The 13,978-nt window shown below is 42.2% G+C and overlaps 1 protein-coding gene across 1 annotated transcript in view; it reads left to right on the top strand.

Annotated features, from left to right (window-relative positions):
* The window catches only part of SQOR (sulfide quinone oxidoreductase), a 50,126-nt gene extending 38,209 nt beyond the window's left edge, over positions 1–11,917 (top strand). The window contains exons 7-10 of the mRNA XM_030318265.1: positions 4,434–4,617; positions 9,916–9,983; positions 10,268–10,446; positions 11,599–11,917. Coding sequence (XP_030174125.1) covers positions 4,434–4,617; positions 9,916–9,983; positions 10,268–10,446; positions 11,599–11,656 — 489 coding nt within the window. The 3' untranslated portion in view covers positions 11,657–11,917. The remainder of the gene's footprint in view (positions 1–4,433; positions 4,618–9,915; positions 9,984–10,267; positions 10,447–11,598) is intronic.
* The last annotated feature ends 2,061 nt before the right edge of the window (positions 11,918–13,978 follow it).

Here is a 13,978-nt window from a genome sequence, read left to right as displayed (position 1 = left end):
CATTTATTTGTGATGTCTCTTGAACATCCTTTGATCTGGAACATTTCCATAGCCTTTTCTGGTGGATATTTTGGAATAATACAGCCCCCCTCTCCGCTTTTATTTTTTAATAGCACGTTCCTCATTTGGGGTTTGTTTATATTCTCTTGTGATCAGTTTCAGGCTCTGCATTTTAAGTTTATTTATTTATTTTTGCTTTAAGAGAGCAAGCGGGAGGGGGCAGAGAGAGAGGGGGACAGAGGATCTGAAGCGGGTTTTGTGCTGACAGCAGAGAGCCTGATGTGGGGCTCGAACTCACGAATTGCAAGATCATGACCTGAGCTGAAACCAAGAGTCGGATGCTTAACTGACTGAGCTACCAGGTGCCCCTCAGGCTCTACATTTTTAGACGGAAATGCTGTTTTTTTTTTTTATTTTTTTTTTTAAATTTTTTTTTTTCAACGTTTTTATTTTATTTTTGGGACAGAGAGAGACAGAGCATGAACGGGGGAGGGGCAGAGAGAGAGGGAGACACAGAATCGGAAACAGGCTCCAGGCTCTGAGCCATCAGCCCAGAGCCCGACGCGGGGCTCGAACTCACGGACCGCGAGATCGTGACCTGGCTGAAGTCGGACGCTTAACCGACTGCGCCACCCAGGCGCCCCTAGACTGAAATGCTGTTTAAGCAATGTCGTGTCTTTCTAGTGTATCACATTTGAAAGCACATGATGGTCACCTGCCCCTCATTAATGATATTTATTTTGATCACCAGTCAAAAGATGGCCCAATTTCTCCACTGTATATTGTTATTCTTTTCCTCCTTTGCTACTAATAAGTCTGGGGGGGGGGTAGACACTTTAAGACCAAGCAAATACCCTACTCCCTCCTCATTAGGTTTCCCACTGGATTTATCATCCACTGATAATTTTTGCCTAGTCTGGTCTTTATTATGGTGGTTGCAAAATGATGATTTTTCCAATCAAGCATTCTGTCCACCTTTAACAGTAAGCTGTTGGCATTCTGTCTGCAAAAGCCCTCCTTTCTCTCAGTTCATTAGTTATAGGTATAAATTCATGAATTCTTTTTTTTGCCTCCAATGGTTTGTAATTTATTACTGTCCTTAACTCATTACTGTCCTTTTGGCACTCAAACTGTGCCAGATTTGGCCAGTAGGAGTCCTTTCAAGATGGCTATGTCCTTGTGACATGTCGCCATCATATTTTGAGCACGTTCTTGCTTTCTGGTGTCACAGGATGTCCTAGACTCACCTAGTATGCACTTGCCCCAGCTCAGGGTCATTATTTTGAATAGCTTTTATAAAGTTATGCTCCTAGAGCCTCCTAGGGCTAGTTATCACTTTATAAAAGGGCCTCAAAGTACTCTGCTATTTGATTTTGTATGTATCCTTTTTGTGGCTTTCCAGTTTTCTTCTTTCTTGGCTGTCAGGCAATCGTGAGTGACGTTAGAAGGTCCCTGCCACTTCAGCTCCTTTAAGCTGCTGCTGTTAATTCTTTATTGGCTGGAAAATGAGATAGCCAAACTTGTTTGATTTTATGTAAAGTAACAGCGAGTGGGCTACAAGTGAGGGCCCACTACATACTTTTCTGAGCAAACTATACGGGCTTGAGTGCATGAACTTCATTTTGTTATTTGGTCTTTTTCACTTTGGTTCTCAGCTGTGCTGTGGATTGTTGAAGTTGCAGATAGAAACTTGGATATGTAAATGGTTATTGTTCTTCTAAAGGGTTTATAAAGAAAAGAGATATTTGTGTCTGCTTTAAATGATAGGATGTCAGGTCAGAATTTCTTTCCAGACCCAATTCCACTCTTAAAATATGAATTTCAAAAAATCTACCAAAAGGCGTTAAAGTAGCGGCTCTCAGCCCTGGCTGCACATTGGAATCACCTGGGGAGCTTTTAAACACTCTGATGTCTGGGTCTAACCCCCAGATTTTGATTAATTAGTTTGGGGGTGTGGACTGATGATTGGGCGTTTCAAAAGTTCCTCTAATAATTCTCATGTACAATCAGGATTGAGAACTACTACTGTAAGGAATTAAAAAAAAAAGAAAAGAAAAAGAAAGCCTATAGCCTAACCCCCGCAGTGTTCAATGGTCAACTGTGATGTATTTCTTTTTTTTGTTGTTGTTTTATTTATTTTGAAAGAGAGAGAGAGAGAGAGAGCCTGAGAGAGAGCATGAGCAGGGAAGGGGCAGAAAGAAAGGGAGAGAGCGGATCCCCAGCAGGCTCAGAGTGGAGCCTGATGCGTGGCTCGAACTCATGAACTGTGAGATCATGACCTGAGCTGAGATTAAGAGTTAGATGCTTAATGACTGAGCTACCCAGGGATCCCTGTAATGCATTTCTTTATAGGTAAACAAATGGAAGGTAAAGTGACTTACCATATAATAACATTCTGTTTTTCCTTGTAAATGGACCTGTTCCTTCAAGCCAGAGCTTCTAAGACTGTCACCTACAGGTTTCATGTGTCAGAATCGGTAGGAGATTTTGTTAAAGTGCAGATTCCTATGCCTCACCCAGACCTACTGGATTGGGATCGTGGGGTGGTGGGGCCCAAGAATCTGCATTTCCCACAGGTCTCCCAAATGCTGCTTATAAACATTAAAGTTTGAAAACCACTACCCTGAATAGATTATTTATGTTAATGAAGGAGAACCAAGTTATCCGTCACATACAGTTTGTGGAAATAGTGGATAAAGAGCAAGTTACAACTAAATGCCAATGTTACTTTTAAATAAATCTATAAAGCAGACCCTAGTATATCTTTTGTAGGATATTAGTTTGAGTAAAACTTCATGCTTTTATGATGATTGTGTGGAAATATTTAACTTTTCTTCTAGCAAAGATGTGTGGAATTCATGTGTGCTTGTGAAATTTAAGCACATTAATGCCAGTAGGTAGATATGACTCTGGTAAGACTTAGCCCTCAGCTAAAAAAAAAGTGGTTCTACTTAACTATAGAAAAACAGACATAGCCTTTATAATTTGGTGGCTGATGGCTGTTGGATTCCATACATTATCCTGCAGACATGTGCTCAGTCTCCATGTTCATTAGCACAGCCAGCCTCAGGAACCCATGCCCTTAAAGAACCCAAGATGACCTTGCAGAGGAGCAGAGCCTATTGACAGCTCTCCTTTACTTTAAGGTTAATTAAGCTTATAATTGTTTGGGAGGAGGAATACATACAAGTCACCTCCTTACCTCCCTCTGCTGTCAAGGACTGACCAGCCCTGACAAGGGCTGGGCCTCCTCAGAGAAACCAGGGGCTATGGACTGCCACAAGGTGGGGATTGTCTTAAGACACTAAAGTTTTCTCCTTAGTGAAATGTTTTGGAGCTCTTAAATCAGTTTGAAATTGCTAGATGGAGTTTGCGAACAATAATAAAAAGAATAGGAAGGATAAACCACAAAAATATTACATAAGCAAATAACTACTACATAAACAAAACATTAAATGAGCCATCCAAATTGATCAGGGTGGGTTAGTGCACTGCTACCAAGGGTAACGTTGATACAGGTTTTCTGGGAAAAATACACAGACAAACCATCCTACCCCCCCTAGACAGTTCAGTAAACCTATTACTGAATCAGATCACTCTCTCCTCCAAAATGCTAGCCGATATTCTTACCACCATTTATGTCATATTTTTTTTTATTAAAAATTTTTTAAATGTTTATTATTTATTTTTTAGAGAGAGAGACAGATAGAGCATGAGGAGGGGAGGGGCAGAGAGAGAGGAAGTCACAGAATCCAAAGCGGGCTCCAGGCTCCGAGCTGTCAGCACAGAGTCTGATGTACAGCTCGAACTCACAAACCATGCAATCATGACCTGAACCGAAGTTGGATGCTCAACTGACTGAGCCACCCAGGCGCTCCCTTTTATGTCATCTTAAGTTGGTGTTCCAATGGTTTCCTTTATGTGTTTTGAGAGTTGATCCATGTTTGAAAATGGTGCTCACTTACCAGCCCCGAACATGACCTTTGTGGGTTTCAGCGACTCTGAGCACCACTTTGCAGAATAAAACGGAAGTAACGGACTTTACAAGTAGTCAGCTGAGGGTCAGGCAGAGAGCAACCGAGAAACACCACTTCCTTTGTTTTAGTAATAATAGAAACATCAGTGGGTTCTTTCAGAATGTGAATGAGGTTCATTCCAGTGTTTCTGATTTCCCCACGCCTCTGGCCAAAAGGATCATGTTGACTCTGTATGGGGAAACAACATCAACTGAGCGAGTGGTTAGTTGTTTTATCACCACGCTGCATGGAAGCATGGAAAACCTCGGAGGGGGGTGTGGATTAGGACAGCCACTGAGTATACAGTGTGCCATGCAGCCATAGTATGGTGTATGGGTAAGGGAGATCAGGGGACAGCTGTGGGGCTATAGAAATACTGCAATAAACACAAGTTTGGATGCTTTCCTTTTTTTGTAGTATGAAATGCTTCACGTGACTCCACCAATGAGCCCGCCAGATGTCCTCAAGACAAGTCCCGTGGCTGACGCTGCTGGTTGGGTGGATGTGGATAAAGAAACTCTGCAGCACAAGAAATACCCAAATGTGTTTGGGATTGGGGACTGCACTAACCTTCCGACATCAAAGACCGCTGCTGCAGTAGGTAAGAGAACGAATGAGCTATGTTCCGACTCTCTCAGAATGATGTCACCCTAAGGGACCATCATAACAAAAACCAAAGCCTGGCACAAATAGCATTCCATTCATAAGGAAACTTTTGTGGCCTCAAAATGACTTCAACCTCCCTGACACAGAGGCTAGCTGTTGATGAACGTGGTGTCATATGAAGAATAAAGAGTAGCATCACCTCCCCTGCCCTTTGTAGGTCAGGGTGGTTGTTTACAGAGGAGGGGGCATTAGAGAGAGGGTACCACTCTTCCAGCTCTGCAATTCTTTTACTTCTCATACTGCCATACTCATATCCTTGGCCTTTTTTTGGCCTGTGACCCTAGGCAGGTTGGCTATTTTTCCTTCTGCTTGAAACACCATAAAGCTAGGGAAGCGTTTGTTTCCACAGAAAACACATGCAAGTTATTGAAAGCTTGCAGACCAGAAAATTGTCCTGTTAGGACAAATACAGTGGAGCATGCCCTGATTGGTACACGACTGAGGCCTCAGCCTGGAAAACGAAATTCTTTACCTCCATGTTCTGCACTAGCAGTGATGAGGAGAATTGCCTTTTAGATGCTGTCCTCTGTAGATAGGAATGGTCTTCTCCACATGCTATAAAACACAGACATCCCTGCTGGTGGGGATGGTGGTGTGTTTGTGCGAATCGCATACCTGCGGAACATGTTGTGTTACTGTCACTATTTCAACCTATTTCCTTTCTAGGAAACCCGCTGAATATCTTTTTCATTATTAAAAATAACTTCCTCCCAATTTTTATTTTAAAAATCTCAGACCTATGACAAATTTGAAAGAAAGCACAATGAATTTCATAGGCCCCTCAGATATTAACCAATTATTATCTTTTGTAGTATTTGCTTTATTACTCTATGTACATTTTTTGCTGAGTCATTTGAAAGCAAGTTAAAAAAAATATATTTTTTAAAAAAAAAATTTTTTTTTTCAACGTTTATTTTTATTTTTGGGACAGAGAGAGACAGAGCATGAACGGGGGAGGGGCAGAGAGAGAGGGAGACACAGAATCGGAAACAGGCTCCAGGCTCTGAGCCATCAGCCCAGAGCCCGACGCGGGGCTCGAACTCCCGGACCGCGAGATCGTGACCTGGCTGAAGTCGGACGCTTAACCGACTGCGCCACCCAGGCGCCCCCCAAAAAAATATTTTTAATGTTTATTTATTTTTGAGAGAGAGAGAGGGAGACAGAGTGTGAGCAGGGGAGGGGCAGAGAGAGAAGGAGGCACAGAATCTGAAGCAAGCTCCAGTCTCTGAGCTGTCAGCACAGAGCCCGACCTGGGGCTTGAACTCATGAGCCATGTGATCGTGACCTGAGCCAAAGTGGGATGCTCAACCGACTGAGCCACACAGGTGCCCCCTGAAAGCAATTTTTGACAATAATACCTCACCCCCAAATACTATTGTATTTCTTAAGAAAAAGGACTTTCTCCTCGATATCCACAAGGCCATTATCATGTCCAAGGAATTGAACACTGTATTATCTGATATATAATCATCTCATATACAATCCAGTTCAGATTTCTCCAGTTCTCCTTTATTTCCCCCACCCCTACCCTCCCTTAAATCCATGAGTCAGTTAAGGGCCATACACTGCACTGGATGTCGTGTCTTTTTGGTTTCCTTTAATCTGGAACAGGCCCTTGGACATTTTTTTACTTTCATGACATTGGCATTTTTGGAGACCAGGTTGGTTGTCTTGTAGAACATACATAATTTAGAGTTGTCTGGTGGTTTTCTTTCTTTCTTTTTTTTTTAAAGTTTATTTTTTATTTATTTTGAGAGGGAGAGAGAGAGAGCAGGAGGGGCAGAGAAAGAAAGGGAGAGAGACAGAATTTGAAGCAGGTTCTGTGCTATCAGCACAGAGCCCAATGTGGGGCTTGAACTCATGAACTGTGAGATTATGACCTGAGCTGAAATCAGGAATCAGACACCTAACTGACTGAGCCACCCAGGTGCCCCTTTCAGGTGCCCCTTTCTGGTTCCCCTTTCTGTTGGTTTTCTTCTTTCTTTCTTTCTTCCTTTTTTTTTTTTTTTTTAAGTTTCTTTATTTTTGAGAGAGAGAGAGAGACAGGCTGTGAACAGGGGAGGGGCAGAGAGAGAGGGAGACACAGAATCCAAAGCTGGCTCCAGGTTCTGAGCTGTCAGCACAGAGCCCCATGTGGGGCTCAAACTCAAGAGCCATGTGATAATGACCTGAGCAGAAGTCAGATGCTTAACTGACTGAGCCACCCAGGCGCCCCTGGTGGCTTTCTTAAAATTAGATTCAGGTTATCCATTTGGTAAGACCCTCTGTACATGAGGTTGTGTGCCTCCCACTGCATCACCTTGGGAGCCTCTTGTTAGTTAGCATGTCTTGTCCTTGGTGAGGCTAGATTTCATCACTGGGTGAAGGAGTGACCGTTAGTTCTCTCCACCGTAAAGGTATCTTTTCTCTTTGTGACTTATAGGTAGACTGTGAGACAATGCTTTCCATTTGCTTTTATCTTCTTGTAAGTCTGCTGAATTTATGTGGTGAAAATACCTGTGGGTGGCTCAGTCCATTAAGCGTCTGACCTCAGCTCAGGTCATGATCTCACGGTTCGTGAGTTTGAGCCCCACATGGGGCTCTGTGCTGACAGCTCAGAGCCTGGAACCTGCTTTGGATTCTGTCTTCCTCTCCCTCTGCCCTTCCCCCACTCGTGCTCTGTCTCTCTCTCTCTCTCTCTCTCAAAAATAAATAAACATTAAAAAAATTTTTTTTTAAAGAAAATACCTGTGGATGCATATGAGGCCCAGATTAGCCAGTCTGTGGCCTACTTCAAACAAACACATGTCATTCATCGTTCTGAATAGATAATATTAAATTTGATTAAATGGAAAGTTATAAGTGAAAAATCTTGCTCCCCGCCCTGTCTTGCATCTATCTGCTCTGCTTCTTTGTTCCCCTTGACCATGTAGAGAGCATCCCCATTGTTTTTACCTGTTATTTTCCAGTCTGTATTCTCTTGCATGGTTGCTCCAGAATTTATTTAATGAGTCTACTCGTAATTTATATTTACATTGTTTCCAATCCATTTGTATTTCAGACAGTGCTGTAGTGAATGCTTTTTTTTTTAAATGTCATTTCACATTTCAGCAAGTAAATAACAGACGTCCCAGTGTTCCCCAAGAGGATCTATGTTTTTCACTAGATTCCCTTCCTTGGGTCCTCTCAGTATGCCTGGCAATGCTCTCACCAGTTCTACTAATCCATCCTTAGCTTTACTCGCTACCCAGACAGGTGTTTTACCTCATTCCAGATCACTATGCTACTGTGGGTGACACCCCATCTTGCTACATTGAAACCAGCTTCCTGTGGCTCATGCCTCTTTCTCTTTCCCAAGATTCTCCCTTAATTACCCACAGCACAGCCAAGACCAGGATGTGGCATTAACAAAAGTTAAATGAAGGTTTGGGCATAGCCAAAGGGGATTATAATACACGAAAAAAGTGCACAACAATTCACATACCCTTTCATACACACATACCTGGACAGAGTGACTGCTTCCTGGGTCCCAACCTCTTGGCAACTGGTACCCACCTGACATCTTCTCTCCTCTTCGTTGATCTTGATGCCCTGCTGCAGGCACCTCTTTGGAACTTCTCAGTTAAGATTCTGAACTCTGTACGGCCCTCAGAGGGGAACAAAGTTTTCCAAAAGGGAAATAAGATCTTTAGAGATGTTAAGACAATGAGGACAGCCAGTTAATATTTTTAAAGCGGAATCATTTACTCCTCATTTTTTTGAAACTGCTCATTCGAGAAAAAAAATTATTGATCTTTTGATTTGGGCATCAGTAAACTACATTCTGTGGGCCAAATGCAACCTGCTTCCTGTTTTTGTACAACTGGCTAGGAATGATTTCTACTGGTTAACATTTATAATCAATTTATGATAGGGAGCATTGAGGTTCAGAAAAAAGAATTTCATTCTTCTTACTAGTAGACCTGTATTACAGAAAATTATTGTTATGTTTTGGATTTTGTTAATAAACTTTTTTTTTTCTCTCTTGTTACTTAATATCTTTGATATTTGCCTCTTGGCCCACAAGGTGTAAAATTTTCCTTTACAGAAAAAGCTTGTTGACTCCTGATTTTGGGGATTGCAAAACAACCGCTTTAATGAGTATTATACAGTATAAACCTAATCAATCTTTCCTCAAAAGCAAATCCAGTTTTCTACCTCGAGAGACACAAACTGCTTGTATTTTTAAAAGGGCAGTCTTAATTATTCAAAATTGAGCACAGACTGGGATTAGATGGTATTAAGGAATTATTGCTAATAATTCAGGTATATTGAATTGCGTTTGTATTTAAAAATTGCTGTTGTGTTTGTATTTAAAAAGTTCCTCATATATTGGAGGTATACACAGAAATATTTCTGGGTAAATTGTTGTGATGTTTGCTCTGAAAATACTCCAGAAAGTAAAAGTAGCATCTGTGATGGGATAGATGAAACAAGAAAGATAAGAGTTTGAATATTTTCATAGTAAAAACAGTAGTGTCCCACTCTTACCATCAAAAACGAAAACATCCGTCTACCTATCTAATTGTCTATATTTGGTCCAGCCTTAGCTGGGATGCTCTAGTACAGAGGAAAGCTCACTGTGTTACCTAATTGAATATACGTGGGGTAATCTAGGCTGTCTGAACAAGAACAAAGGAACGTATGAAAGTCTAGGGGATGACAACTATTGACAACTATTGACCAAGTTGACAACTATTGACCCCTAGGAGTAGGGGGTCTGCGGTTGGGATAGGGCCACCCTAACAGTTTTCTTGTTTGGAGAGAGCTGGCTCTTGAGTTTCAACCTTAGAGAGGCATCTGTGTAGGCTTTTGATGAATTGAAGAACCCCTCCTGGTAGCAAGAACTTCAAGTGGTAAGATGAGTCATGTTCTAGTTAAAATTTAGAGGGATAGGGGTGCCTGGGTGCCCAATCAGTTAAGCATCTGGCTCAGGTCATGATCTCATGGTCATGAGTTCAAACTCCACATCAGGCTTTGTCCGCACTGACAGTGTGGAGCCTGCTTGGGATTCTCTCTCTCTGTCTCTCTCTCTGTCTGTCTCTTTCAAAAATAAATAAATAAACTTTAAAAAAGTTAAACATAATAAAACAATGAAAAAATCTAGAGGGATAGGGAATGGAGGCTTCTTAATTTGTCTACATTTATTTGCAAATTAGTTTTCTTGGAAAACCTAGATGCTTATACTTTTCTGACTTTTCCATTTCTCTTATAGCTGCCCAGTCAGGAATACTGGACAGAACAATTTCTCTGGTTATGAAGAATCAAACACCAACAAAGAAGGTTTGTATGCCTTGTAAGAACCACTGTCTGAATTATCATCTCTTATTCTGCCTGAAAGCAGTGTTTTCCCACAATTCTGCCACTTCCTTAATAGGTTTCTCTAATATGGGCACTTTAATTTTTGTCCTCAGTATATTTTTGTTATATAATTTCCATTTTTTCACTGTACAAAAATTTTCAAAAACATAAAACCATAATTACTTAGAGTAAATAATAAATTCTGAAGTATTATATAATGCCAGATAAAGAGCCACTTTCCAACTCAGTCTCACATGCAAATTTAGTATGATGGCTACACCTCGTGTCCACTGGTGACTGGCTACAACCGTGTGATTCTTGCGGAGTTTGACTACAACGCTCAGCCGCTGGAAACCTTCCCCTTTGACCAGAGCAAAGAGCGACTTTCCATGTACCTCATGAAGGCCGACCTGATGCCTTTCCTGTATTGGAACATGATGCTAAGGTAAGGTCATCGCCTAGGGTAGAGAGACACGCCTTTTGGCATATTGCACCGCCTTGTGCAGGGTGGTTGTCTCAAGGAAGCCTTCAAGCTACAGGAGACATCATGACCCAAGGCAGAAATGGCACAGGGGATCTGCTTTGCTGTGTTGTTTCTTAGGGATTTGTGATGGCAGACTATGAAGGATCTGAAACCTTAGCTGTGTTCTCTTGCTACTGGATTAATAACAACAACAACAACAATAATAATAATAATAGTAAATCAATTTCACATGTCAAGTACTTTTACATCTGACACCTTCTGTGTGTGTGTGTGTGTGTGTGTGTGTGTGTGTGTTCTAGGAAAAATAAAACATAGTGATTCAGAGCAAAAACTTTGGAGTCAGACCTGTGCCCTGAGTCCTGCTTCTGCCATTTACTAGCTGTGTGTCCTAGGGCAAGTTGCTTAACTACTCTCATCCAGAAAATGAACTTAACATTGCCTACCTCACAGGATGAAGATCAATGAGATGACATATAAAAAGCTACATAGTAGGCATTCAATAAGTAAATAGAGTAATAAAAACTAAGATTCTCTTGGTCCAAAAAATGACAATCTCATTTCACTTGTCCAAACCCTTAAGAGATAGTTAAGTCAGGATATGTATATCAGTGATTTTGTCTTCAAGGGGACATTTGGCAATATCAGGAGACATGTTTGATTGTCACAACTGAAGGGGATGCTTGTGAGTATCTAGTGGATAGAGGCCAGAGATGCTGCTAACCATCTTAAAATGCACATGTCAGTCCCACAACAAAGAAATATCTGGCCCAAATTGTCAGTAGGGCCGTGATTGAGAAACCCTGAACTATACTTAATTTACAAGCAAATGAGAGTAGAAAGGATTGCAGTTTGCATGTAGCAGAGGCTTCATACAGGTTTGCTGAGTTGAGTCTGCGTGTCCAGGCTCACATAGCAAGTCAGTGTCAAAGCCAGGATCCAAAGTATGTTGTCCCCTCCTGATCATGGGATCTTTCTACCTCACTAGACAAGTCTTGCTTTATGTGCTGAGAAGCAAGCTGTGTGAGCAACTTGGCTTCCCTTTCAACATTCTGCTGCTGAAGTCACCCCCATCTTTTCTGAAACAAATAATCTTCTGTATGTCATTTCTTACAGGGGTTATTGGGGAGGACCAGCCATTCTGCGGAAGTTGTTCCATCTGGGTATGAGTTAAGGATGGCTCAACCCTTGCTCTCCTTGGATGGCTTCTGAACCCGAATCACAGTCGTTGATTGACCAAGAGCAGCATGAAGAACTTAAAACCTAAAACTGTGCAAAGAGTTTACTGCTGGGTGATGGTGACCAAATGCCTCCTTTTTCAGTGCCTCTGGACAGCTACCATGTGATATGCCCAGGATGAGTTTGATTCTTCAGAAATATTCAAATGAAAGATTAGATTTCTATTTTTTAAATAAAAGCTTGCCATTGATTGAGATTCTATGAGACAATTTTATCTTGCTGGTAGAACGAAAAGTTACAGCAGTTGGGAGCGAAAGTTGCTGGTGGGAGCTTACCTGTTACCTACTGTGAGTGTTCTATTGATGGCTGATGCATTTTCGCCAGACCCTGTTTGGATTCACACAAAGTCACTCCAGGGAGAGTATTATTTCAAGTGGTGTGTGTGTGCGAGCCCTGAACATGTGATGCTTAGGATTCCTCAGCAGGGTCATAGTGGTTGTTGCCCTCTCCTTGGCCGCCATGTTTGTGCTGAGGCCATACCTCCTCCTGGTTAATGACTGATGTGATGCTGGCACATTCCTGTAGAATGTGGGACTCTTCTACTTGGCAGCTGGCTCCAAGTTATTCCCCATCAACCTGGCTGAAGCTTTCTTAGAACTGTGTCATCAGAGATTCTCTTTCCCTGACCCTCCTACCTACCCCCCTTCCTCTCCCAGGTGTCCCGCCTGCATCATGGTCTGAAAGCCCTCCATGCTTCTCCTGTTTCTGTTCCTTTTTCTTTAGACTTTGCAGACCTTTGCCCCACTGAACCTCTTGCAAATCTTACTCTCTCATGGCACCTGCTTCTCAGGGAACTTATGCACAGTGAGGATGGGACTAGAGGAATTCTGATGTGTGTGATGAGCATTTGCTTGATTCAGTCCCAAATTTGGCCAGTAAAATTTTGAATGAGTTCACATTGGAAATATTGCAGGAAGTAGTTCATTTATTTGAAGTTGAGCAGTGGCTTCAAAATCATTTGTTTCCAATTGGTTTACTTGTGGAAACTTAGTTCAGTCTGGTATTTATTTTTATATTATTATTTTATTTTATTTTATTTCATTTCATTTCATTTTTAAAATGTTTATTTATTTTTGAGAGAGAGAGAGAGAGAGAGAGAGAGAAACAGAGAGAAAGGGGGACAGAAAATCCAAACCAAGCTCTGTGCTAACAGCAGAGGGTCCAATGTGAGGCTCGAACTCATGAACTGTGAGATCATGACCTGAGCTGAAGTCAGAGGCTTAAACAACTAAGCCACCCAGGCACCCCCAGTCTGGTATTTTAAAGCTTTGTACACTTTATATTTATTTACAAACTCCACCAAAAGGAAATGCATAGCAGTCTATGCAAAACCTTAGATTTTTACAACAGTTCAGAGTTCAAACCTAAACAGCTACCTACTTTAGGCAACAGTGTTATCTGGAATTGCCAAGTCTCTCTGGTTTCCTGGAGTTCTGCTGATGACTTGAGAAACTGCTCAGCCATTCGTGAATTAACCCAACAAGTATTTACTGAGCACCTACTACCTGCCGAGCACTATTTTGGCCCAGGGGATGCAGTGGTGAACCAGACAGAGAGGGCTTTGCCCACACTTTTGTGGTTCATGTGATAGTTCCCTCTTCTCTTGTGGGATGCCAGGGGGTTGCTGGATGAGGCCTTGGTTGATTTGGAAAGTAGACTTTCCTCAGTGGCACAAGTTCTGAAGAAAGAGAACAGGGTGCCACTCCCTCAGCAGAGCCTGGGCAATAGGAGTGGAAGATGTTTTCTGTGGTAGCCACACATCTGGTTTGTCTGCAATATTCCTATTTAACATCTGTTATCTTGCCAGTGCCCCTTTCATTCCAAAATGTCCTGTCTGGACAATATATTGACCATGCTCCTGGGAACACTCTCCCCACCGAGCCCTGCCCCAGTCCTAGAATGGGAGAGGAGAGCCACAAAAGCTACGTTCACATCGTGCTTGTGAAAACAGGCAGTGGTGGGATTATTCTGCCCTGTACTCTGAGTCCTGGCCTGAGGTGGCCGCAGCTTGGCTCCTGGTGGGCTGCCCAATCTCACAAGGCATGCAAGTTAGGGAGAGCTGGGGGCTATTCATCCCACATGACCTTCTTCTGCAATGCCCAAGAGGTCCTGGGAAGAGCCAACCATTACTTTCTCCCTGGTTGTAGACAAACATGCTGGTGAAGACGGTTTCTGCGTTTTTAGCAATGGGCTGGGATTCTGGGAATAGCTGAGGCTTTAGGTCAAGTCTCTTTGAAATCTCTTGCAACGTGAACTG

Source organism: Lynx canadensis, chromosome B3 (assembly GCF_007474595.2).
Source record: "Lynx canadensis isolate LIC74 chromosome B3, mLynCan4.pri.v2, whole genome shotgun sequence".
Lineage (NCBI taxonomy): Eukaryota > Metazoa > Chordata > Mammalia > Carnivora > Felidae > Lynx > Lynx canadensis.
Note: the sequence above shows the minus strand (reverse complement) of the source record. Positions and strands in the feature narration are given on the sequence as shown.